Below are 25,286 nucleotides of genomic sequence, written 5' to 3'. Positions count from 1 at the left end.
CACATGCTCAGGAGCTGCCCCTGGCATGGAGCTCCCAGATCCCACTGCAGAATCACTGCTTCAGTTGTCCCAGGGGCAACTACTCAGGTGTCCACTGCCATGCACATGTGACACAGAAAAGGGTGAGGTGAGGTGGGGGAACGCTGCAAATCCTGTTTTGGGCAGACGATAGCTGAGGATTCTCTCTCCAGTCTAGGTCACACAGAGACGTGCAGCCACAGAACACTCGGTGACGCCAGGGCCTGAGCTCTTCCTTTCAACAAAGGCTTTGGTCTGCAGGCCTCCAATCACAGCACTGAGGGCCACAGTGCGCCACCTGTCATATTCATGACCACTCTCTAGTCCATGTGGCCTCACACCACCCGGGGAGGCCACCAGGCAGGTATCAGCTCCACTTCCCAGGTGCCACCCAGGGTCTCGTGGGCACACACCGCTGGTGAGGGACAGGCTGAGTCTGGCAGACAGCACTGGCAGTCGGTGAAGCGCCCACCACACTGGGTCAGCCTCGGGTCCTGACCCTGGAGGCTGCTGTTTCTAAGCTGTGGGGACCAGGATGGAGACCCATGCCACTCTCATGATGACCGTTCCCAAGGGCACCACAAAGGGTAGGAGCTGTCCCCTCCTCCATGTGGCCAATGCAGAGCTGGTGCAGGTCTGAGTGAGCTCACCAAGAGAGGCCAATCCCAGTCCCAGGCTCCAAAGCGTCCCCAAGTCAGGGAGAGGCTCTGTGCCCCTGACCCCTGGGATAGGCACAAGTCATGGGGCAGGGCCCTCGCCAGATGGCAGGGACCTCCCTAGATAGCAGGGCCCTCACCAGATGGCAGGGTCCTCCCTAGATGGCAGGGCCCTCACCAGATGGCAGGGTCCTCCCTAGATGGCAGGGCCCTCACCAGATGGCAAGACCTTCACCAGATGGCAGGGCCCTCACAAGATGGCAGGACCTTCACCAGATGGCAGAGCCACCCTGCTCTGCCAGCGTGTTTCCCCAGCACAGATGCCCCGGTGTGCAGGCAGGTCCTGAGCCCCAACAGAACACCAGGATTCAACATAAGCCTTTTTAATTTGAAGTGTAGACTTAATCCTCACATGTTAGAAAACCCCAGCTTTTTTCTCTCTAAGTCCTTTATCAAACCTTTATATTAGAGATATAAATAAGTCTCATACAAAGTTCATGTGAAGCTACTGACCTTTCTGAGAGGCATTTTCAGAATTCCTCACTGTTCACACAGCCCCGCTCCTGGCGCCGGTGCCAGTGCATGCCAGTCCCTGGTGTGGCCCGTCAGCTCACTGTCCTGATGGGCTCCATGTTTCCTTTGCAGGAAAACAAGTCCCTACCACCAGTGACAGTATTTCAGCTGCTCTCTGGACCCCTCCTCCTTGCTGGCCCAGGTGGCACAATGGTCCCATCTCCCTGGCAGGTCTTAGCCGGCACAATCTGCGCTGCAAGTGGCCGGCTCTAGGCTGGCATCTCTTCTTCAGAGTCTCCGCCCGCTCCTCCGAGCAGGTGCAGGCTGTCGTCTTCAGATGCTTCTGCCTCCTCCTCCTCACTTCCCAGCGGCTCCAGGGGGCGTTTCGTGCCACGCTGCTGGGAAACTGCTAACGCGTACTGCATGTTATAGCGGTTCCAGCCACAGCTGTCAATCACACACAGGGAAGGGTCAGTGCCGGCAACGACCGGGCCTCGGCCTGTCCCGAACCCAACCCCTTCTCTGCAACCCAAGAAGAGCGGCGGGGGCTGGACACGCCGGGCCCTCCACCCCAGCAGTCTGGCTCTGCCCCTTCCGGCCCGGGGCAGCAAGGACCTTCAAGGACCCAACTGGAACATCCCATCCCTTCTGGCCCTTCCACTGGGCCCAACCTAGATGGCTTCACCGACAAGTTCCACCAAACGCTTAGGAAGAGACCGCTCTTGCAGAGCAATGCGGTGTTTTGGAACGGGAGGGGAGGAAGGCACACTCTGAATCCGTTAATTTCCTGAGTTAATGAAATGAAGCAGAAAAGTGACACCGCCATCACTTTACATAGCAAAGCACCCCGTGAAGAAGAACTGAAAGGTAAGTGGACGAGAAAGAAGGAAAGCACCGCCCGCCGCATCTCAGGTCACATGCGGGACTCCCCACAGCCAGTGGCAGCCCTCCAGATGGGCAGCGAACGCCTAGACAGGAAGTCCAAGGAACGGTGCGCCTAAACAACTCCGAAAACCTCCCATAAGAGGGAACAGACCTAAAGGAGCTTGGCCAGGGGAGTGGCTCACGCCTGTCATCCCAGCACTTGGAGAGGCGGAGGCGGGCAGATCACCTGAGGTCAGGAGTTCAAGACCAGCCTGACCAACACAATGAAACCCCATCTCTGCTAAAAATACAAAAATTACCTGGGGGTGGTGGTGCGTGTCTGTAATCATAGCTACTTGCGGGGTTGAGGCAGGAGAATCACTTGAACCTGGGAGGCGGAGGTTGCAGTGAGCCAAGATAGCGCCACTGCACTCCAGCCTGGGCAACAGAGCGAGACTCTGCTAAAAAAAAATGATAAAATAATGAATTTAAAAATAAATAAATAAAGGAGCCAGACAGCCCTCCCCGTCTACGGAGCTCTGTGCAAAGTCCAGGACACCTCAGCTGAGGGAATGTCTGACACTGAAGTCGCGGATCAGGGCACACCCCGGCTTTCTGTAGAGGAGCCAGAACACGATGGGAGGAAAGGCTCCACTTACACTCTGGGACTCAGTCCAAAGACTGAGAGACACTTCAAGGACTGGCGGGAGAACCACACGAACCCGCAAGGCCCAAACTCAGGCCTCAGCCCCTGAACCCTGGACGGAGCAACTCGCACACAGGGCAGAGAACAGGCCTTTCAGAAACGCAGCCGGCAAACCTGGTAACTGACGGGCAGCAGAGGGAGCCATCCCTCACACGGCTACTCTGAGGCCTGCCCAGTCCAGGCTCTGCTGGACCTTCAGGGAGGGAGATTTGCTGGGGCCAGGGACAAAAACGGCACAAACCACAAAGAAACGACAGAGGAGGCAGGCGCCCCTGCAGAGCAAGGACTTTGGAGGCCGGGCCCGTCCCAGGCCCTCAGATGAATCCTCTCAGCAGCAGCAGCACCCTTCCCCGGGGAGCCACGGCTCAGGGCAGCCACACCTCCGGGACTCCTGAGACCACGCCCACTGCCCGTGCGGGTGACCTGCAAATCCAGGAAACGCTGCTGGTTCTACGAATGTGGCAATCCCTGTAAGAGCCTGGAAGACTCCGGCCGCACCCGGGGCGCCACCTGCAGCCTGTGTGCCTGTCACCGTGCTTTCCATTCAGCGCCAGGCCACCTCCCAGGGTGGCCAACCCCGGGGTGACCCGGCAGGTGCCGTTCACCCACAGTGAGAAGATGAGCACCTCCCGCACGGGCTCCTTTGCTCCTCAAATCAGATGACACCAGGTGTAGGGAGAAGACCCTGTAAGTGCCGAGGCAGGAGCCAGAAGCCTCAGCCTATTCCATACAAATAATGAAGAAGAAGGTGACTACGAATATAACCGTAGTCGTGATTAGTCATTCTTAGTTACTCATAGGTGATCCTAATTCTTTTACTAATGCCTCTCAGGTCAGAAGTGTGAACCCGGGTGACACTGTGAAAGGAATGACCCTAAGGCAAGATGCTCTAAGCCTTCTGTCGCACCCGTGTAAGGGCTGCTGGAGGGCGCCTTGGCTGGGCAGCAGTGCCAGCACTGGGAAAGCGCCCGCTATTTAGCCAGCTAGGGAAGGAGACGTCCAAAATAACTGAGCTGCCTCCTTCCCCCAGGAGTTAGGAGAAAACTCCGCTCCTCCGAGCTCTTGCGGTAGGTCTGACGCTGTCAGGAGGCCCGCAGACATCCGGGGGCTTAACTGTCTCTCTGTGAGGCTGCGCTTCAGCGGTCACGTTCCATGTCCACTCTCACGTTCCGCTTCTGCACCTGGTTTCTTTTTTCTTAGAAGGGATACTCGGTAAAAGTAGCGTAAATCTTACTGTCTTTGTTCTCTCTTGAAAGTATGGAAAAAGTGCTGACACATTATGCTCCTTACCTCATCTCAGCTACTAGAAAGCCTTGGGCCCCTACCTGTATGACACGTGATGTACTTAACCCTGTCACCAACCACCAAGGCCACACTCTACCTGCCCTGCCCCCAGCTTTGTACTCAATAAACGTCAGAGCGTCCAGGCACTCGGGGCCACTGCTGGACTCCACGCTTTGGTTGGCAGTGGACCCGGGGCCCAAACTCTCTTTTCTCTGTCTCTGCGTCTGTGTCTTTTATTTCTACAGTTTCTCGTCTCTGCACCAGCAGAGAGGGGCTCACAGGACCCTGCAGGGCTGGACCCTACAACCAGGAGCGCTCCCAGTGAGAGCCAGCAGGCAACAGTGCAGCCCTGCCCACCCGCCAGGCCGACACCCACACATACAGTTTTGACAGGTCGTCCAGGTGACGCTGGATGCTCTTCTGGAGGAACTGAATCACAGGCAGCAGGGTCCCGGCTCTGAAAAGGAGACTCACTGAGTGTGGGGTGTCACCTGTGTCACAGTGGCTCCCTGCATGCTGACTCCCTGAGCGTAGGGTGTCACCTGTGTCACAGTGGGCTCCCTGCATGCTGACTCCCTGAGCGTAGGGTGTCACCTGTGTCACAGGGAGCTCCCCGCATGCTGACTCCCTGAGTGTGTGAGGCTCAGCCCGTGTCACAGTGGGCTCCCTGCATGCTACATTTGCATGTAAAGGTTCCCTTTAACCAGCAAGACAAGCCGGTCAGGTGACCCGAGGCACAGATGAACAGCAAGTGAGATGCTCCTACCTGGACTTCAGCTTCTGTCCATGCAACATGAGCAGTTTCTGAGTCCAGAGGAGGTAGAATTCCACGTGGCGAGACACTTCAAAGGAGGAAGCTAAGAACTCAAGCACTTTCTCCACATACAATTCAGGAAGGGAGGAGCTGACCACTTCAACTGCACAAAGGAAAAAAAACAGGCTTATTCTGCAAATGACTCAAACCAGGAGAAAGGAGGACGCCCCGGCGCCCACCACACGGAGCCCGACTCACTCTCGTCCCTGGGCACCGCCTCCAGGGCCTCCTGTACCAGCTTGCTCTCGTTGAGCCGGAGGGCCATGAGGATGGCCCGGGTGAAGTCCTGCCGGTGCAGCGCCTCGCGCACCCGCCTGGGGGTGACGCTGGTGTCCAGCTCAAATGGGTCGAAGAGCACGCGCGTGTCCAGGGAGTAGATGAGGAGCCCCTCCGTGGTGGTGGCCGCCCAGCAGCGCCCTGGGAAATGGAGCAGCGCTTTTCTAAAAACTTAAGTTCATTCCTCCCAACTGTTTTCCTTTTTTAAGAAACAGTATCAAGTCCATTCCCGTGGAACGAAGTACAAAAGTCAAGAGGAACCATCTGCCTTTAGCCCCTCAACTCCCCTGGGAAGGAATCAACTGGCGCATCCTGGAAGGTAGCCCAGGGATTTCCTGCACACACAAGCGAATACGGACACACAGGTGTTCTCCTCTCCCAAGTCTTCTGCCAGGCTCCGTGTCTTCAGCTCCACAGGCCCTGTGGTCTCTGCGGCACCTGCTCAGTGCTGCCACAGTGCACTGGAGGCAGCCAGCTTTTGGGCCCCAGCGCACAGACCCCTGGCTCCCATGGGCCTCTCTGCTCTTGACCCTGACACTCAAGTCTTACTGGAGCATGCTCCCCGATAACCCTGCTCCTGGCTCCTCTGTGTGGGGACGACCATGTGCACCGTGCCAGGCCCCACAGACCTGTGGCCCAGACCCTCCTCCCCACTGCGAGAGGATGGGGGCAGTGCAGAGGAGACCGGCTCTCCATGACAGCAGGGCCGCCCCAGGTGAGCAGCGTCTGCATGGCACTCGAGGAGCTGCTAGAGCAAGGGCGTGCCAGGCCCGCCACGCTTCAAAGCTCAGGGCATCTAAGGTTGGCACCATCATGACCACCCATCCTCAGGGACAACAGTCATCTTGTAGCACCACCATGTTCTTACCCAGGGGCAGAGGGCACAGCCTGAAGCCTACAGGCAGCTCCATGGTGGCCGGCCTCGCCCTGGCACAGATGCCCCAGTGCCCGCCAGGACCAGCAGCCCACGGCCCAGTGCTCACCAGTGGGAGAGAAGCGGACTGAAGTCACCCTGACCTCGGGTCTGAAGTGCCGAGAACTCATGTCACCTGGAGAAGAAGAACCAGTATCGGTTACTGGGCAGCACACCCAGGCTGCCCTCCCCACAACTCATGCCATCCTGCAGTCTCCCGGCTGCCTGGGGGTGCCGTGGGGGCCCATCAGGAGGAGCAGCCTCTGCTCACTCGGCCCTGCACAAGGCGGCGGCACAAGTGGCCCTTCTGTTGCTGCAGCTGCGGCAGGCAGGCCTGTGCTGGGGGAGCTGCCAAGCAGATGGCCTAGTCCCTGGTGCAGATACCCCCGGAAAAGCCAGCCTGGCCAGCAGACTGCATAGCCAACCCCAAAAAGGGCCCTGGCCCAGCCCAGGGGTGGGTCTGCGCGCTTACCACAGCACCCTGGGCCTGTACGCAGAGGCACTCAGGGTTTCTGGCTGCCAAGTGTCCCGTCAGGGTGGTCTACCCCGGACCCAGGCGGCCCCAGGACTTCTGGAGCACTGGGCTCTCTGTGCGGTGCACAGGGCCTCACGCCAGACACTCCGTGTGCCGTGCAGCAGACGGGACACCCAGTCCCAAGAGCAAATGGACGGGTCCCGCCAGTACAGGGAGGCCGCGTGCAGCAACTCATGGGCAGCTCCTCCTGCCACAGGGGCTGATGGCACTGGCGCCAACCCACTGGGCCTTCGACACCCCCAATGTCCAGCAAACGTCACCACACAGTGACTGTTACTTCTCACACACAGCACGCCACGGTCCCCCAGGAAGGGTGAGTGGTGGACAGACGTGGCAGGAACCTCTGCTCACCTTTCTTGACGCCTGGCAGTGGTATCGCCACTCCATCCTCCTGCCCAGCGTCTTGATCAATTAGTGCCAGGTTGCCAAACTCTGTCATTTTTCTTCGGTTCAAAAATTCCTAGAACAGCGAAAGCAGTGGCTGCCTTGCTTCTGACAGTCCCACAGCCTGGCCCTCCTCTCCCGCCTTGCTCTGACCCCAAAACCAGACCAGCCTCAGCCCTGTCCAGAACCCGGACAGGGAGAGCCCTGCAGCTCCCCAGGGACCCACCCTGCAAAGCTGGCTGCAGAGGGGATGGATGGAGGCTGTGGCGTGGGGCAAGTGTGGAGGCTACAGAGGGGGTGGACGGAGACTGCGGAGTGGGGCAGGTGTGGAGGCTGCAGAGGGGGTGGACGGAGGCTGCGGAGTGGGGCAGGTGTGGAGGCTGTGGAGTGGGGCAGGTGTGAAGGCTGCAGAGTGGGACAGATGTGGAGGCTGCAGAGGGGAGTGGATGGAGGCTGCAGAGTGGGGCAGATGTGGAGGCTGCAGACGGGGGTGGATGGAGACTGCGGAGTGGGGCAGGTGTGGAGGCTGCGGAGTGGGGCAGGTGTGGAGGCTGCAGAGGGGAGTGGATGGAGGCTGCAGAGTGGGGCAGGTGTGGAGGCTGCAGACAGGGGTGGATGGAGGCTGCGGAATGGGGCAGGTGTGGAGGCTGCGGAGTGGGGCAGGTGTGGAGGCTGCGGAGTGGGGCAGGTGTGGAGGCTGCAGAGGGGGTGGACGGAGGTCTGCATGCTGGCATTGCTACCACCACCACAAGGGCTGGGGCTCACAGGGAGGACGGCCATCTGCTCCCTCAGGAAAATGCCAAGGACACTTTCCCCCAGAAACACCGAGGGGTTGGTGGGCGGCTGCCCCGATAGGGCATGGGCAGGTGAACCCAGCAGCCACACCCCTGCTTAGAGGCTTCCAGGACTCCCTCACCCTCGTCCCGAGGTCCTGCAGGAGCCAGTGTGTGAATGGGACCTGAGGCGAGGGCTGTGCTGAGAGGGGAGGGCAGGCACCAGTGGGGACAGTGAGTGCAGAGCCCTCCACGAGGGACCCTGGGCAGGAAGCCATCGGGCAGGGCCTGCCAGCACCCTCCTGATTCACTCCTTCCTTGACAGGTTATCCGTGTCTCCCGAGTCAGCGTGTATCGGACGTCCACCCTGCGGCCCCAGCCTTCTAGCAGCCTGCTCCGGCAGGGTCATCCACACCAGGGTTCGGAACTGGCTGCACAGCAGGAGGTGAGCGGTGCGGGGGCGACAGGCAAAGCTTCATCTGTACTTACAGCCGCTCCCCACTGCTCGCGTCACCATGTGAGCACCGCCTCCTGACAGAGCAGGAGCAGCACTCGATTCTCACAGGGGCACAAACCCTACTGTGAACCACGCATGTGAGGGCCTGGGGGGCGCCCTCCCTCTGAGAATCTAAGGCTGGTGACCTTGATCTGAGGTGAAACTGCTTCATCCCAAAACCAACCCCCCAACCCTGTCTGTGGAAAAACTGCCTTCCACGAAACTGGTGCCACGTGCCAAAAAGGCTGGGGGCCACGTCTCCACACACGGCTCAGGGAGGCGCCGGGCTCCACGCCGGGCTCTGCTGGGGCAGGTGAGGGCCGTGCACTTAAACACAGGACAGCTGCCACGACTACGCCCAGGGCCCCGTGGAGACAGGAGTGCCCAATGCAGGAGCCCAACGCACTCGACTGGACGGGAAGCCACACCGCTGGCCCTGCGCCGCTGGCTCACCTCCATGGCGTCCAGAGACAGGTTACAAGAGATCTCGAACCTCTTCATGAGAATCTGCTCGCGGACGTGGTAGATGCACACAAACCTGGACATGCCTCCCGCCAGGATGCTCTGGCCGTCTGCGGAGTAGCACAGGGTGCTGAAGGCTCTGGGTGGAGAGGAGACGTGGACTTAGGGAGGCTGCCGTGGAAGCCTCGGCATGCGGCTCCTGAAAAGCAACTATGGGCCGTTATCTCAGCACTTCGGGAGGCTGAGGTGCGAGGACTGCTGGAGGCCAGGAGTTCAAGACCAGCTTGGGCAACATAACAAGAACCTGTTTCTACAAAAAATAAAAAAATGAGTTGGGTGTGGTGGCATGCGCCTGTAGTCCCAGCTACTCAGGAGGCCGATGTGGGAGGATCACTTGAGCCCAGGAGTTGGACACTCCTGTCCTCTAGCCTGGGTGACAAAGCAAGACCGTGTCTCAAAAATAAAAAAATTAAAACTAACCTTAGGAGATAGAGAAGGCCCTATACCAACCTTCTAGGAAGCAAACACCACCCTCAGCAACCTCTGCCAAGGCTCACTGCCTCAACTCACACAAGACTCAACACCCACAATGTCCAATGGCGCCGTCACCTGGTTCCGCTCTAAGCCAGCACCATCCTTAGATGCTTTGGTTTCTGGAGAGGCAATGTCTTTTTCACAAAAGGACCAAATGGCGCAAAAAATGGCATTCTCTGCTGATGTCAGCACAAAACTGAGGCCGGTCGGCCTCCACCCTAAGCAGCCTCCTCTCAGTCACGTCTGCTCAGTCCCGCAGAAACCAGAAACCAGCCCTCACCACCCCGCTCAACAGATGTCTCGGGTGGGCAAGGTCCCTCAGCTATGACAGCAGAGAACATTGAACAACAGAAAAAATGAGCCAACTGGATGTCATCAGAACTGAGTTCTGCACGTCAAGAGCGCCACTAGAGCGGTGGAAAGACAGTTCACAACGCAGAACAATATCTGCACATCAGACATCACCGAAACCCTAAAATCAAAAAACAAAAAACAGAACCACCCAATTAAAAAACGGCAAGAGACCTGAACAGACATTTCTCCAAAGAAGACTTAAAACATCCAAGCAGCAGATGGAAAACGCTCAGTGTCATTGCGGAAACTACCATGAGAACTACGAGATACGAACTCACACCCACCAGAATAGCTCCAATTAAAACACAGACAAAGCGAGCGCTGGCGAGGAGGTGAAGCCGGAAGCCAGCTGCATTCCTCACGGGAATGGCAACCGTGCAGCTCCTCCATGCTGGAAACAGAACCACCAGGACCCAGCAGTTACACTCAGGGTGAACCCACGAGGACTGCACACAGGTGTTCACACCACTTCCAAGACAGGGTGCTACTTCCTTCTGGAGGAAGACCCTCTACTCAACAGGCTCCTGAGCTCCTGAGACCAATCAGGTCCAGGCCACAAGGCCACACCCACCCGGGCACACCCCAAAGATCCCCCAGCTCCTCCTAGGCCTGACCACCACCTGGGTGACCCTCACGGCCCAGCCAGGACCCCAAGCAGGCAATTCAGCCAGCGCTGGGACACAGGTCCAGGCCCCAACGCCACACCCACCTGGGCACACCCCACAGATCCTCCTCCTGCTCCTAGGCCTGACTGCCACCCAGGTGACCCTCATGGACCAGCTAGGATCCTACACAGGCTATTTGGTCAGCGCTACACTGGCCCCCGGCTGTTAAGACAAGGGGACACTGTCTTCACCGTCCACACGGCACTCTCTAGCCAGGTGAGGTGACTGAGGACCTGCGTTTTTACTCTAAGGAGGGTGCCAGGGCTGTTTTCTGGTGTTTCTCTTTGAGACAGCGTCTTGCTCTAGCACCCAGGCTGCAGTGCCATGCCACAATGCCATCCTCACTACAGCCTTGCCCTCCTGAGTTCAAGCAATCCTCCTGCCTCAGCCTCCAGACTAGCTGGGCCCACAGGCATGCACCACCACAGCTGGCTCATTTTTGTCTCTTTTGTAGAGATGGGGTTTCGCCAGGTAGCGCAGGCTGGTCTCGAACTCCTGGGTTCAAACAGCCTACCCGCCTCAGCCTCCCCAAGTGCCAGGTCTCCGGTGTGAACTCGGGCACCAGCTGCTTTCCCCTCCATACCCCAGGACGATGTTCTAACTCAGGATCAAGGTTTGGAAGTGGATGCAGGCTCTCAGCTGAACAAGTTTAGGTGCAGCAAATGCAGGCGACCTCCTGTGCTAGGGGCTGTGCGAGCCCAGGAGTTAAGGAGGACGTGGCCCCTCCCAGAGGGCTCAGGAGCCCCTGCCTCCACCCACAGGATTCGACGGTCTCAGGAAAGAAGGACAAGGCCAAAGACGGAGAAGCCGCAGGAGCCCGGCTGGCCACTGGCCGCGGTGTGGAATCAGGAGGCCCGGCGCCGACACTCACTTCCCCTTGGCTGAGTGCTTGGCTGTGATCTTGTCCAGCTCCTTCCTGCCCGTCTTGAGGTCGTGCCTGCCCTCGATGGAGCCAGTCTGCACTGCGTTCTCGGGGTCCCAGAAGGTGATCTGTGAGTTCAGCGTGGCCACAGCCAGCTCCGCACCATCAGGGCGAAAAGTCACAGCCAAGGCTGAACAGAAGAGACATAAAGTAAGGCCCAGTGAAGACCCAGTCTCCCGTGGGCGGCCCACCAACCGCCCTGGCTGGAGACCAGGCGCGCCCTGGCACCCCCAACAGACCAGCGCCTGTTGGATCTGGTACGCAAGAATCTCCTCCCAGAAGCTCCAACCCAAGTGGGTGAGGGAACAACTCAGCACCAGTGAAGAGCACCAGGTGGTCCAGCTGGGGCCGCAGGACCCACAAAGGCCCGATGAACGGGGCAGCCGGGAAGGTGAGGCTGATAGGTGAGTGATGGTCAAGGTTACTGAGGGTGGCTGGACAGATGAGAATACAAAGCCTCTGCAAAGAAGCCACGTGTGACACCAAAAGACTGGCCAGTGCCAGGCGGGAGTGGGTGAGGCAGCGGGAAGCAGGGAGAACCAGCCTCCTGGGGTGGCAGATTCTGTCCACACCCGAACATGGACGGGCTGGGTCTTTGTGAGCCACGCAGTCTTTTAATGCCGCCACTATGGTGTGACAGCCATAGCCCATGTGAACACAGGAGGCCATGGCTGCCTCCAGTACAGCCTGGTCAGAAAGGCAGGCAGCAGCCTGAGACCACAGTCTGCAGATCCTGGGGACCCCCACGGCCCCCTCATCCTCCTGGTCTACAGATGCCTGGGCTGGCTGCATCCAGCGTCTGGGCCCACCATGGCTCCCTCATCCTTCTCCCAGTGACACAATCCTGGCAGAGCTCCGGTTACACACTGGAGGACAATATTCAAACTCAAAGCAACTCAGGAAATCAGGGAGCAGCTGCGGTGGCCCTTTGCCCTTGGGAAGCTGTTCTGTCCTGCCTGGCACACTCGCCAATGGAGCGGGAACCCCACTAGCACTCATGGAAGCCACGCTGGCCCGACCCACCCATCTGCTGTCTCCTGGGTATCGCCAACCTCCGGGCCTGCCAAACTAGCAGGTCTGGGTTACGAGCGACCCACCCTTCCCACCAGAAGGTTCACACCAAACCCACAACTAGGAACAGGGTGGTGGGTGTGACAGCACACTGCTGGTCCCCAGGCCGCCGCTCCGGCCCACTGCCTCGTGCTCACCGTCAGAGGTCAGGGCCAGTGTCTCCTTGGTCCTCCAGCTGTCAAACATGTCCCACAGCCGCACCGTCTTATCCCAGGAGGCACTGGCCAGGATGGACTTCATCGGGTTAAAACACAGACCACTGACGGGCCCCTCGTGTCCGGACAAAACCTACCATGGAACGAGGCGGTGTGAAGAGTGGAGGTGAGGGCCACGGCGGCTCTCTGGGCAGGGCTGGGCCAGAGGCATGGGCCCTGCGAGTGTAACCTCAGCTCCCTGCATTCCTCTCCCAGGAGACAGGGGGGCCCTGTTCCCCGAGCCGCAGCCCAGCCCCTCGGGCCGCTTACGTCAAGGAGCCTGCCTGTCTGCATGGACCACACAAAGATCTCAAATGAGTCTTGCGCCCCCGCGGAGACAATCTCCCCACTCGCATCCACCGCCACACAGGAGAACTGGGTGGGGCGTGGTGAGGTGAAGGTGCGGAAGTTCCGGTACCTGCAGAGAAGAGCCAAGGTCAGCGTCACACGCCAGGGTCCCCCGCACCGGACCAGGTACACTGTAGCCTCTCCCTCCACCTTCACCTCTGCGTTGGGGGAGCCTGTCCCGAGCCAACCCTGAGCAGAGACCTCACCTGTGAAGGTCAAAGGCTCGCACGGTCCCGTCCATGGATGAGGTCACCACAACGTAGCCGGTGGCAGTAAAGGTCACACCAGTCACCCCGCTGGAGTGCTCCGTGAAAGTGACGAAGCAGAAGCCACTGAGGGTGTTCCACACTTTGACCTGCGGCAGGACGACAGGGGTAGGGCAGACCCCAAGCCTGTGAGCCACGGCTTCGGCGGGGATCCCCGTTCCCGTAACGCCCCAGCTAAGATGCTTGCCCCTGTACCCAACCACCCCTCAGACCCCCGCCTGTGACTGATACGCCATCGCTGAGACCCCTACACGTGATGCCGCATCCTGAGAGCCTTGCCCCTGTGCCCACAGCTGCTTCCAGTATAGCCTCACTAGAAAGGCAGGCAGCAGCCTGAGGCCACAGCCCACAGATCCCGGGGCCAGCACAGAGGCCAACAGGACGGGGACAGGAGCCTACCTTGCCGTCGTCCCCGCCGGTCACGATGTACTGTCCGTCGGGTGAGTAGGCCAGGGCCACCATGCTGTTGAAGTGGCCCTGCTGCTTGAGCACGTAGGACTCGCTCTGCCACTCCCACACCAGCAGCTGGCCCAGACCTGTGCACATTGGGGAGCCGCTGTACCCGGCCCAGGCCCACCTTCCCACGTCCCACAGGCCCAAGAAAGCCGCCAGGAACGGGGCGAAACGCACAGACCTCCAAGCACAGGCCAAGACCACCGCCCGATCGATACCACAGCTCCCCCAGCCAGTGATGGACCCCGCCTACGCGACCCCGTGGCCGCTGGTCACAACTGAGATGGGGCTGTGACCCTCCCACCCCTGAGCAAGGGGGCTTAAGACAGAGAGATGTCTGAGGAGGGCCAGGGCAGGGAGGGCACCCCTGGCCAGCAGCCGGAGAAGAGAGCACCCCATAAAAAGCAGCTGGAGGGGAGGCACCCCATGACAATGGGCTGGAGGAGGGGAGGGCATCCCCAGTGGGTGGCTGTCGAGCAGGCCTGCAGCCAGGCAGCAGCAGTCCCTGACAGGGCATCCATCTCTACCACCCGGGCCCAGGACAAACCTGAACAGCCAAAGGCGATCCAGTCCCCAGAGCTGTTGATGGCCACTGAGGCGACGCTTTGATCTGAGATGCTGCAGAGAACAGGCTGTGAGCAGGAGGCCGGTCTGCCCCGGCTGAAGCCCCAGCGTGCGCTCAGCGTGGCCCCGACAACCCACTCCATTCACCAGACTCCAGCAATTCACTTCAGTTCAAGTATCAGAAGGCTGGTGCAGGGGCATCAGCAGGCAGAGACAAGGACTGCTCGAACCCAGGAGTTCAAGACCAGCCTGGGAAACACAGCAAGACCCCGTCTCTGCAAAACATTTAAAAAGCAGCCAGGTGTCGTGTTACACACCTGTAATCCCAGCTACTCAGGAGGCTGAAGTGGAAGGATCACTTCGGTGAGTGCATAAAAACCACACCCCACTGCGAGCAAAGGCTCACCTCAGCGAGTGGATGAGGTTGAATTCCGGCAGCTCGTGAAGATGGAAGATTCCAGAAGCAAAGCCAGTGACCAAGAGGTGAGACTTCTTGTGAAATGCGGCAGCTGTCAGATTGTTAAAATCTCCTTCTTTATTGAAGAAATACCTGAATTGGCAAGGGAGGAGAGTGGTGAGGAGCACAGGGCCAGGCTGCCATCCCGCCTCGCTCAGGGCTCCAGTGCAGAGGTCACAGCTCCAGGCCGGAGGAGCCTCTCCCTCTCATCCCAGGCCCTGAAGCTGCCCTCCTCCATCTCAAGCTCGGGACCCCAAGGGAACCTCACACAAGGTCTCCACTATTGCCAGGTGGCCCCACAGCAGAGCTAGCGATGCGTCCAGAGGGAGCAGTGCCCACGGGAGACAAAGGAGGTGCGGGGGGCACAGCACGGCCACCGGGCACCCCCGGTCCCATCCTGCTGTTTCCTCCTCTAAGGAACCCTCAGTCCCCATCAACAGAATAAGGTGACCTGACAGCTCCCCCACCTTCAAAACCTCCCCGAGTCACAGTGCAGCTCAGCCCTAGTCCTTCCCTCTTCTTTCTGGCCCCCATCCCTCCTAACAAGCGAGGACCGCTGGCTGCCAGTGCAGGAGGCCCTCCCTTCACACCCTTAACAGCCCTGGTCCCCGCCCAGCACGCACAGTCTTCCTGGAGCTGCCTGGAACCTCCTTTCCCATCGTCCCTTCCTCTTCTTCCAGTCGCTGCTCAAGTCCTGACTCCAGCACACCAAGTCCCCACAGGGACTGACCCACCGGGCCCCGTTCTGGCCAACCCCCGCTCTGCTGCTCTTGGCAGAGCGCCCTCCTCGCACTGGAGCCCAGCGAGCCCCTCACTCCTCACACCCAAGACTCTCGTGACCACCGCTCCCACCCACCCACCCAACACACTCCAAACGCAGCCCGCTCCGGCCGCCGGCTCCCTCCACAGGCAGACCCCACTTCCGCATGCAGCCACCCCATCACTGCACCTCTCCCCAGCGGAGAGGCCTCACTAGGGCGGGTGGTGTGTCTCAGCACCAAGTTCAGAGCCCTGCACACAGCGGGTGCCAAGTAACTGCAGCATGGATGGGTCCAGGCTGGGACACCCGGCTGACAGAGACACCATGGCTGCGGGAAACTCTGCCTTCATGTGATCCTGACCAGCCTCCCCCACAGCCCAGATGCGGGGCGGCATCTCTGTCAGGGCTCCGGGCACAGCGAAGGCCATCCCACGGGCGGTCCACGGGGCCAGGCTCAGTCTCGTCTCGTCTCGTCTGGGGGGCTGAGTTCGAACGTGGGGCTGCACCGCCCAGCTCAGCGCCCGAAAAAGCACCAAGGACCACCCACCGGCAGGCCCCGAAGCAGGACTCAGGCCACCGCTGTGCCCACTCACACCCCAGCCTCTCCCTCCAGCCTTGCCAAATGCCTCCTCCTCACAGTCTCCCCACACGAGGCCGAGGGACTATCCCCCACCAAACTCCACAGAAGCTGGCGGGGCCACAGACACCCCCAATCCCCTCGGGGCCCAAGGTGCTGCTGTCCCACCATGCAGTGCCCTCACACCTCCCTCCCCCTACGCATCCCCACCCACCACCCTCTGTCTAGCCCTGGGCACACAGGCAGCTCAGACAGCCGAGGCAGGGACCCTGCTTAGGGGGCAGGGTCAACACCCAAGCACTCGATGGTACTCAAACCGGGGCCCCCAGATGCCGGCCTGCTCTCTACCTCCTGCTCCCCAGCCAGGGACCCCACACCCAGGTTTCTCTGAGCACAAGAGATGCCCACAGGAGTGCCCCCAGCACCCCGCCTCCCCTCGGAGACCTACTTGGCCAGCCGCGAGTACTTCACTTTTCCCGTCTTCTCCTCTTCGGCCGGAGTGGCTTTTCCCCGGATGGTCGTCTCTCTGTCCCGCTCCTGGTCCTCCTCCTCCTCCCCCTCCTCTTCCCGCTGCAGCAGGTCCGCCTTCCAGCCCGCAGGCGGCTTCAGTCGCAGGCCCTCGGGGGGCGTGTCACACTGCCACACGCACAGCACTCCGTCCTGGCTGAGTGAGTACAGCTACGAGGGGAAGCGCAGGGTCACCCCGGCCCCAGCCACGCTGGCCCGCCTGCCACAACCTGGCCCCTCCCTCCAGCTCAGATCCAGGGATCAGCACCACCGAAGGCCCCTCCAAACTCCAAGAACAATTCTCAATGGGCCACAACAGCTGCTGCTGGTCCCCCGATGCCCCTGGGCCACACGGGAACAGCCCGGAGGAAGCGCAGGAAGAGGCTACCTGCAGCCTGGGGCCTCCCTGAACCAGCCGCTTTTGGCCACCATCAGGCTAGGGAACTTGGCACGGGGACGTACGTCCAGGCTGCTGGATTCAAAGAAGCAGGCCACGATGGCGTCCTTGTGTCCCCCCAGTGCGTAGTAGATAAGGTTGTCCCAGCGCTCCGCTCCGAACACCCAGGTGGACATGTCTTTGCTCCCCACCACAAAGCACCTGGAAAAGAGGGAGACGGCACCTCCTCAGGGCTGGGCAGGACAAGGCAGACAGGTGCGCTCTCCAGAGAGCTGCATGGAGACCGCCACAGCCCCACGTGGTCTCAGAGTGAGCTGAGAAGCCTCCAGGCACGGTGGGGGTTGCCCTGGCACAGGCCCCGCCTGCCTGTCTTCCTCACGCCTCCCAGACGCCGCCTGAGCCAACCGCAGCATACTGTTTCCATGACAAACAGGTGAAAGGCCAGCGCAGGCTCAGGGGCAGGACGCCCAGCCACAGCCACCCAACCAGTCCTGACGGTGTGGGTGGCGCCCAGCCCCAAAGAAGGCCGAGACGCCATTGCAGAAGGAAGCTGCCCAAGGGAGGTACCCATCTCCGGTGCCACTCTCAGGCCCCGCCCCCTCCGTGCCTCCGAGGCCGCACCTGGAGTCATCCGTCCAGTCGATGCAGGTGGTATCATCGTAAGGCCCAAAATAGGTTTTGTCCAGACAGAAGGCATTGAACTCCCGCTTCTTCCCGGGGGCATGATACATCTGGGCAATGTTGCCCTTTGTGACGACAAACTTCCTACGGAAGGAATGCGGACACGGCTGATCCTCACCACCAGCAGCGGCCCCGAGGCCACTGTGGAGTCTCAGTCTGCACCCGCCTGGGCCTTCCAGAGTCCCGCCTCCTGCAGGACGGAGGCCAAGAAACACAGGAATCGGAAGTCAGGGAAGAAACAGACCCAGAGGGAGGGCAGCCGGGCCCCACCAAGCCTTCTGCTCCAGAAAAGGGGGGCACCAATGCCAGAGATGGGACCGTGTGCCCAACGTGACAACCCGGGGCCCAGGGAAAAGAGCCGGGCAGGGGGCCTCGCCATTGGCACTTGTGGCAGATCCCCTCCCGCCCCCATCCTGCCCCGCCAGCCGCCCTCCTTACCTGCCATCGGGGGAGAAGGACACGCTGTGCACAGAACCCTTGAAATGGAAGTGGTGCAGCACAGACCTGCAGACCAGGCTGACCAGCAGCGCATCGCCCCCTGCAGGAGGCCAGAGGTGAGACTGCGCAGCCGCCCCGGGGCCACTCCAGATAGACAGCACAGAAAAACGCAGGAAGGCCTTTCTCGTGTCCACTGTGAGGCGTCAGAACTGAGAGTGCCTGAGCCATTAGGCCCTGCCCTGCCACAGGTGATAACACAGACACATCCTGCGACAGGGACACAGCCTCGCCCATGACACCCGCACCCCCGATCCCCACTAAGGCCCCGACCCAGAAGTAACTGGGGAGTGGATCATCTCGGCCCCACATAGCCCTGAGTCCCTCCTCACTGGTCCCCTCCATCCCTGCTCACACCAAGGACCAGTACCTTCATCCACGATGATAGCAAGGCGCCCATCCGGGGACAGCGCCACGCACTTGACATTGTACCGAGTGGCCAGGGGCAGCGTGTCAGATTTGTTGCTGATAAAGATAAAAATCACAGTGTGCAGCTGGTCCTCAAGCCACATGAGACAGGCCAGGCCTGGCCCGGGACCAGCGGCCCACCCTCCCCACACGGTGCCTCCAATCTCACTGGACCCCCTCGTGCCAGAGCCCACCTGTGGACACCCCTACTCCCAAGAAAGAAACGATGTTGTCCCTGGAGGGACTTTGGTGAAACACATTAAAAGCCTTAAAAATGGGCTTTGAAAACATCAATTCTACTTCCAGGATGGTAGGATGACAAGAATCCGCCTCAGTGTGACATCAGAATATCAGACGCACACTCAACACCCAACAGAGATCGACCACCATGACAGCGCACCCATGTAACACTGTTGTCAGAGAAATGGTCAACAGGCGTCCAGGAGTCCCTCGGAGATGCTGCAGAAAGCGTGATACTGCAGTCGAGAGAGGCACTCACATTCTGGCTTCCCCGTGCACAGCTAAGTCATGTTTACGCCATATTGTAAACAGCATGGGGTAGTCTATTAGGGCGCGCTGCGGTCCGTTCGGGCGTGCTGAGCTCTTTTCATGCGCGCTGCGGTCCGTTCGTGTGCGCTGTGGTCTGTTCGCGCATGCTGAGCTCTGTTCGTGCGTGCTGTGGTCCGTTTGTGCGTGCTGCGGTCTGTTCGTGTGTGCTGCAGTCTGTTCGTGTGTGCTGCGGTCTGTTCGTGTGTGCTGAGCTCTGTTCGTGCGCACTGCGGTCTGTTCGTGCGTGCTGCGGTCTGTTCATGTGTGCTGAGCTCTGTTCGTGCGCGCTGCGGTCTGTTCGTGCGTGCTGCAGTCTGTTCGTGCGTGCTGAGCTCTGTTCGTGTGTGCTGCGGTCTGTTCGTGTGTGCTGAGCTCTGTTCGTGCGTGCTGCGGTCTGTTCGTGTGTGCTGCGGTCTGTTCGTGTGTGCTGCGGTCTGTTCGTGTGTGCTGCGGTCTGTTCGTGTGTGCTGCGGTCTGTTCGTGCGCGCTGAGCTCTGTTCGTGCGCGCTGCGGTCTGTTCGTGCGTGCTGAGCTCTGTTCGTGCGTGCTGCGGTCTGTTCGTGCGCGCTGCAGTCTGTTCGTGCGTGCTGAGCTCTGTTCGTGCGCGCTGCGGTCTGTTCGTGTGTGCTGAGCTCTGTTCGTGCGTGCTGCGGTCTGTTCGTGTGTGCTGAGCTCTGTTCGTGCGTGCTGCGGTCTGTTTGTGTGTGCTGAGCTCTGTTCGTGCGTGCTGCAGTCTGTTCGTGTGTGCTGCGGTCCGTTCGTGCGTGCTGCGGTCTGTTCGTGTGTGCTGAGCTCTGTTCGTGCGTGCTGCGGTCTGTTTGTGTGTGCTGAGCTCTGTTCGTGCGTGCTGCAGTCTGTTCGTGCGTGCTGCGGTCTGTTCGTGTGTGCTGCGGTCTGTTCGTGTGTGCTGAGCTCTGTTCGTGCACGCTGCGGTCTATTAGTATGCGCTACACTCTGCTCGTGTGCGTTGTATTCTATTGGTCTGCACTAACATTCTGTCTAAAGCAACAATGTGCATCCCTTAATTTAAAAACGCTTTACTGCTAAAAACTGCTAATGCTCATCTGAGCCTTCAGTGGCTCTTCCTCTTTTTGCTGGTAGACGGCCTGCCTCGATGTGAATGGCTGTTGACCAGTCACAGCAGTGGTTGCTGAAAATGCGGTGGCTGTTGCAAATTCCTAATACAAGACAGCAATGAAGCCTGGCGTATCGATGGACTTTTACTTTCACAAGATGCCTCTGTGCCATGTGATGCTGTTTGATAGCATTTTACCCAAAAGAGACCTTCTTTCTTTCAAACTTGGAGTCAGCCGTCACAAATGCTCCCAGTGCTTTATCGACTAAGTTGATGTCGTATTCTAAATCCTTTGTTGTCGTCTCCGTGGTCTTCACAGCATCTTCAGGAGTACATTCCATCTCAAGAAACCACTTGCTTTGCTCACCCATAAGCAGCAGCTCCTCATCCACTCAAGACTGATCATGACATTGCAGCAATTCAGTCCCATCTTCAGGCTCTGCTCCCATTTCTAATCCTCTTGCTATTTTTACCACGTCTGCAGTAACTTCTTCCACCAAAGTCTCAAACCCCTCAAAGTCATCCACGAAGCTTGGACTCGACTTCTTTCAAATTCCTGTTAATGTCGACACTTTCACCTCCTTGAATGAATCACGAAATGGCATCTAGAATGGAGACTCCTTTCCAGAAGGCTTTTTACTGGCTTTTCCCAGATCCATTACAGGAATCACTATCTGTGGCAGCTAGAGCCTTACAAAACGTATTTCTTAAATGAGATGACTTGAAAGTTAAAATTACTCCCACAGGCTGAAGAAGAGATGTGGCGTTAGCAGGTATGAAGATGTATCTCCTGGGGCATCTCCACCAGAGCTCACGGGTGACCAGGTGCGTGTCCATCAGCAGGAATATTTTGAAAGGAACGTTTTTTTCTAAGCAGCGGGTTCAACAATGCGCTGGAAATACTCCGTCAACCATGCTCTAAACAGATGCTGTTATCCAGGCTTTGCTGTTCCACTTACAGAGCACAGGCAGAGGAGCTGGAGCATAGTTCTGAAGGGCACTGGGATTTCAGCACAGTGAATGAGCACTAGCTTCCAGTTAATGTCCCCAGCTGCATCAGCCCCTCATAAGAGAGTCAGCCTGTCACCTGAAGCTAGGCATTGACTTCTCTCTAGCTCTGTGAGCCCTAGATGGCATCTTTTTCTTTTTTTAAAACTTTGTGTATTTTTAGACAGAGTCTTGCTCTGTCGCCCAGGCTGGAGTGCAAGATCTCAGCTCACTGCAGCCTCTGCTTCCCGGGTTCCAGCAGTTCTCCCACCTCAGCCTCCTGAGTAGCTAGGATTAACACCTGGCTAATTTCTGTACCTTTAGTAGAGACAAGGTTTCGCCAGGTCGGCCAGGCTGGTCTCAAGTAATCTGCCTACCTCGGCTTCCCAAAGTGCTGGAATTACACATATGAGCCACTGCACCTTGCCATCTTTTTCCAATAGAAGGCTGTTTTGTCTCCACTGAAATTTTGTTGTTTAGGTAGTCAGCTTCATCAACGGTCTCAGCTAGATCTTCTGGAAACCCGCTGCAGCTTCTCCATCAGCACCTGCTGCTTCTCCTTGCACTTTCAGGTTGTGGAGATGGCTTCTTTCCTTCAACTTCACGAAGCAGCCTCTGCCAGCTTCCAAGTTTCCTCCTGCAGCTTCCTCACCTCTCTCAGCCCTCACAGACCTGAGGCGAGGTAGCACCTTGCTGTGCTTTAGGCTCTGACTTGCTTATGGGAGAGTTGTGGCTGGTCTGATCTTCTATCCGGATCACTCAAACTTTTATCCATAGCTGCAATGGGCTGTTTTGCTTTCTTATAATTAGTGTGTTCACTGGAGTAGCACTTTTAATTTCCTTCAAAAGTTTCTCTGCATTCACAACTTGCCTGTGTGGTGGCGACCTGGCTTTCGGCCGATTTCAGCTTTTGATATACCTTCCTGACTAAGCTTAATCACTTTTAGCTCTGATTTCAAATGAGAGTGGTGACCCTTCCTTTCACATGGACATGTAGTGGCCACTGTAGGGTATTAACTGGCCTAACTTCAATGTTGTTTCTGTCAGGGAATAGGGAGACCCAAGTAGAGGGAGAGAGATGGGGGTGGGGCACGGCCGGCTGGTGGGTAGTCACATCACACACAGTGCCTCTCCATTGAGCTTGCTGTCTCACATGGGCACAGATCACAGCACCCCAGAACGATTACAATAGTAACAGCAAAGACGATCACAGATCACCCTCACAGGTATAAGAAACTTTGAAATATTGCAAAGGTGACTAAAATGTGACCCAGAGGCGTGAAATGAGCCCTTGCTGCTGGGAAGCAGCACCAGCCGACTCGTCCGTGCAGGGTTTCCACAAACGTTCGCTTTGTAGTGAAGCAGCTGCACGAGCTGTGAAGCAAAGTGCAACGGCCAAGCCCCGGCGACCCAAACTCATCCCCGGCTGCAGAGCTGGAAGCTTTGGGCCTGCCTGTCTGACTGGTGAGGCCCCGTAGCAGCAGGGCTACCGAGCGGGGGTCCATGGTGCCTTACTCTCCCCTAGCAGCCCTGGCCGCTTGGCCCTCAGGGGCCTTCCCTGATGGGGAAAGGGCTAATCCCGAGCTACACCCTTCCCCCGACCCAACCTCCACAGTGCAAAGGCAGGTCCTTTCCCAGGTAACACAGCCAAGTGACACGATTTTACGGGGCTTGGCCAAGGCACTAGAACCGGGTCTTGGCTGCCAATTTCCACAAGTGATCTGCTGACCCTAATAGGTCCTGTAGCCCTGTCCTGGGCTGCCTTAATTAACAGGTGTACCATTAAAAGGAAGCCACAGAAGACACTGTCAGCTTTCATACGCTACATAAAAAACCATGATAATAATACCACTATTATTAACACCACTTCCATCACATACTTACTTTTTAAGGTCAAATATAGTGACTCTATTGCCCACGGGACTGATAACTGAATTTCCATCGCAGGTAAAATTTAGGTTCCCACGCCGGTAAACCGTACCCAGCAAATTTGAAAACTAAAAAGAAAATAAAGTTGTCTTAACACCAAGAAAACAGTCTCGACTCCCAGAAAAACTCTAAGTGAGGCATCTGGGCAGAGAGAGGCAAGGGAATGCCACCTTGGGGGCCGTTCACATTTCCTAAGTGAGAGAGTAAGAAGTAAGGTGAGCCTGATCCTCAGGAGACCAGAGAAGCCGGCGGGGGGCGGGGAGCCCAAGCTGCCACAGAGACGAGATGGGTTAAGATGCCCCTGTGAGCCCTGAGGAAGCCTCCGAAGACAAGAGGCGCTTGCTAGGTGAAGAGGGGCACGGAGTCCACATTTCACCAAGAGAAAAGCTGCACTAACGGAACAGCACCCCAAAAGTGCCTAGAACTCAGGGCATACAGAAGCGTTGCAAGCTGGCATCCTCCTTATTTCTTTACTAATTCTCAAGCACAAGCGTTCCCTGGAGACTGCCGTGCGCACAGACACGCACACCTTTCACTCTCTCCCTAGCAGCAGGGGGATGAGAAGTGTGGGAGGAAGGGCTACTTTGGGGGGGGTCACCTGAGCTGGAACCTAAATGAGAAGGCATCAGCCAGGCCCCGAAGCTGTTGGTGGGCAGCGCCCTGAGGACCTCAGGGAGGAGCTTGGTGAGCAGAAGGACTTTAAGCGGCCAGGTAAGCTCCAAGGCACATTTTTTTGCCACCCCGCAACAAGAATGTGGAGTGGATGAAGTCCTGGCCTGCGAGGACGTGGATATGGTTTCTGACTTGGTGCTGGGCACAGAGCGGTGCCTCCGCCAGCACAGGGGCAGAGCAGCAGCACTCGGAGGGGCCAGCACCATGCTCAGTTTCCCACAGGACAAGTGTATTCACGGTGCGCCCAAGAGCAAGTGGCTCGCGCAACCCTGGAGGCCCCACAGTCAGGGCCACTGCCGGAAACACGGGCGTTCCTATACCCAGCCAGCTGCAGCAAAGGCTGCGGAGACCCCCCGGGCCGGCTCCGCGGCCCCCTCTGCCTCACTCGCCTCCTGCACTTTACATCTGGGACAAGTCCTCCCACCCCCGGCTCTCAGAAGTGCCGGCCTCCGCGTCAGGAATTCCCCCCGCCTCGGGAAACCGAGCTCACACCTGGGTTCCCGGCCCCTCCGCTCACCTGGACGCTCCCTCGCTAGGGAGCGGCCCCGGCCCCGGGTCCCCCTCCTCTCACCCCTCCTGCCTGCGCCCACGCCTGGTCCCACCGCCTCATCCCTCCCGAGGGTGCTGTGCCCTCCCTGACAGCACCGACCCCAGACTTTGGGCTGGGACATTCTCAGGTTAAAAATCCGCCCGCGACCCCGGCAAGTGTCCCTGTTCCCTCCGAGGAGCCGTCGGCGCCTGCGTCCCAGCTCTCCCAGGAGCCCCGCCACAGCCCTGCGTCCCCAGGGCCCTGGGCGCTCAGCCTGCCGGCGGACCCCACGAGGCCAGGCGCCGCGAAAGACGACCACGCGCTCCCAGCGCCCTCTCAGGCGCCGTCTGCCGGAAGAGCCGCGCCGATCCCACAGCCCGCCCGCCGCCCGCCGCCCGCCGCCCGCCGCCCACGCTCACCCGGTAAGCGAACTTCATCCTGGCCGCCTCACGCGTGCAGCCGCTCAAGCCCGCGGCCGCCCACAGAAGCACTTCTGGGTCCGCGCGGCACCGCCCACAGCGCGCACTTCCGGGACGGGGCCCGCATCACCGCGCGCCGCGCCCCAGGAGGTGGGAGCAGCCTTGCCGTTGCCCCGCCCCCAAGGCGGAGTTTGCGCGCCAGCGACCGGCTCCTCCCAGGCGTAGTCTTCTCCGGGTCCCGCCCACAACCCCGGAGCCACACGGCAGGGTGTCCCCGACTATCGCGACTATCGCGCGCTCCAGCGCAGAGCGCTCTCCGAGCCGAGGCCAAGTTTGGCACACCCGGGACAGCAGCGTCCACAGCACCCGAGATCCCTGCACTTATGAATGTCTTCGCTACTGGGTAAGGAATTAAGAATGAAGTCCCGAATGCTGGCCGGCGCGGGGGCTCACGCCAGTAATCCCGGCACTTTGGGAGGCCAAGGCGGCTGGATCACCTGCAGTCAGGAGTTCACCTGCCTGGCCAACCTAGTGAAACCCCATCTCTACTAAAAATACAAAAATTAGGTGCATGCCTGTAGTCCCAGCTACTCGGAAGCTAAGGCAGGAGAATGACTTGAACCTGGGAGGCAGAGGCTGCAGTGAGCTGAGATCGCACCACTGCACTCCAGCATAGGTGACGGAGCCAGACTCTGTCTCAAAAAAATAAACAAAGTCCTGAAGGCTTCCCTCCCAAAAGGCTATGCCCAAGTGTCAGGAGCAAGGACTAGGGAGAGAAA

The 25,286-nt window shown here is 58.9% G+C and overlaps 1 protein-coding gene across 3 annotated transcripts; it reads right to left on the bottom strand.

Annotated features, from left to right (window-relative positions):
* Positions 1-1,041: 1,041 nt before the first annotated feature.
* Positions 1,042-24,578, bottom strand: PWP2 (PWP2 small subunit processome component). Of its 3 annotated transcripts, none has more exons than XM_021669444.2 (21): positions 24,508-24,578; positions 22,843-22,955; positions 18,310-18,404; positions 17,883-17,982; positions 17,385-17,528; positions 16,829-16,964; positions 16,308-16,537; positions 14,472-14,615; positions 14,049-14,119; positions 13,448-13,584; positions 12,989-13,137; positions 12,705-12,852; positions 12,378-12,528; positions 11,119-11,299; positions 8,686-8,833; positions 6,931-7,039; positions 6,115-6,180; positions 5,054-5,272; positions 4,808-4,958; positions 4,424-4,498; positions 1,042-1,634 (listed from the first exon to the last, which is right to left on the bottom strand). In XM_021669444.2, the coding sequence occupies exons 1-21, from the start codon at positions 24,523-24,525 to the stop codon at positions 1,457-1,459; spliced, it is 2,763 nt and encodes a 920-aa protein (XP_021525119.1). In that variant the 5' UTR covers positions 24,526-24,578; the 3' UTR covers positions 1,042-1,456. The 3 variants fall into 3 exon arrangements, 2 of the variants coding, with proteins under 2 accessions (XP_021525119.1, XP_021525120.1); XR_010343947.1 differs by having other exon boundaries at positions 1,582-1,634; positions 2,372-4,498; XM_021669445.2 differs by lacking the exons at positions 22,843-22,955; positions 24,508-24,578 and having other exon boundaries at positions 17,883-18,121; positions 18,310-18,399.
* Between the last annotated feature and the right edge of the window lie 708 nt (positions 24,579-25,286).

Source organism: Aotus nancymaae, unplaced genomic scaffold (genome assembly GCF_030222135.1).
Source record: "Aotus nancymaae isolate 86718 unplaced genomic scaffold, 86718_ANA_hifiasm-v0.15.2.pri h1tg000022l_1, whole genome shotgun sequence".
NCBI classification, from domain to species: Eukaryota; Metazoa; Chordata; class Mammalia; order Primates; family Aotidae; genus Aotus; species Aotus nancymaae.
This window is presented reverse-complemented; position numbering and strand designations above follow the sequence as displayed.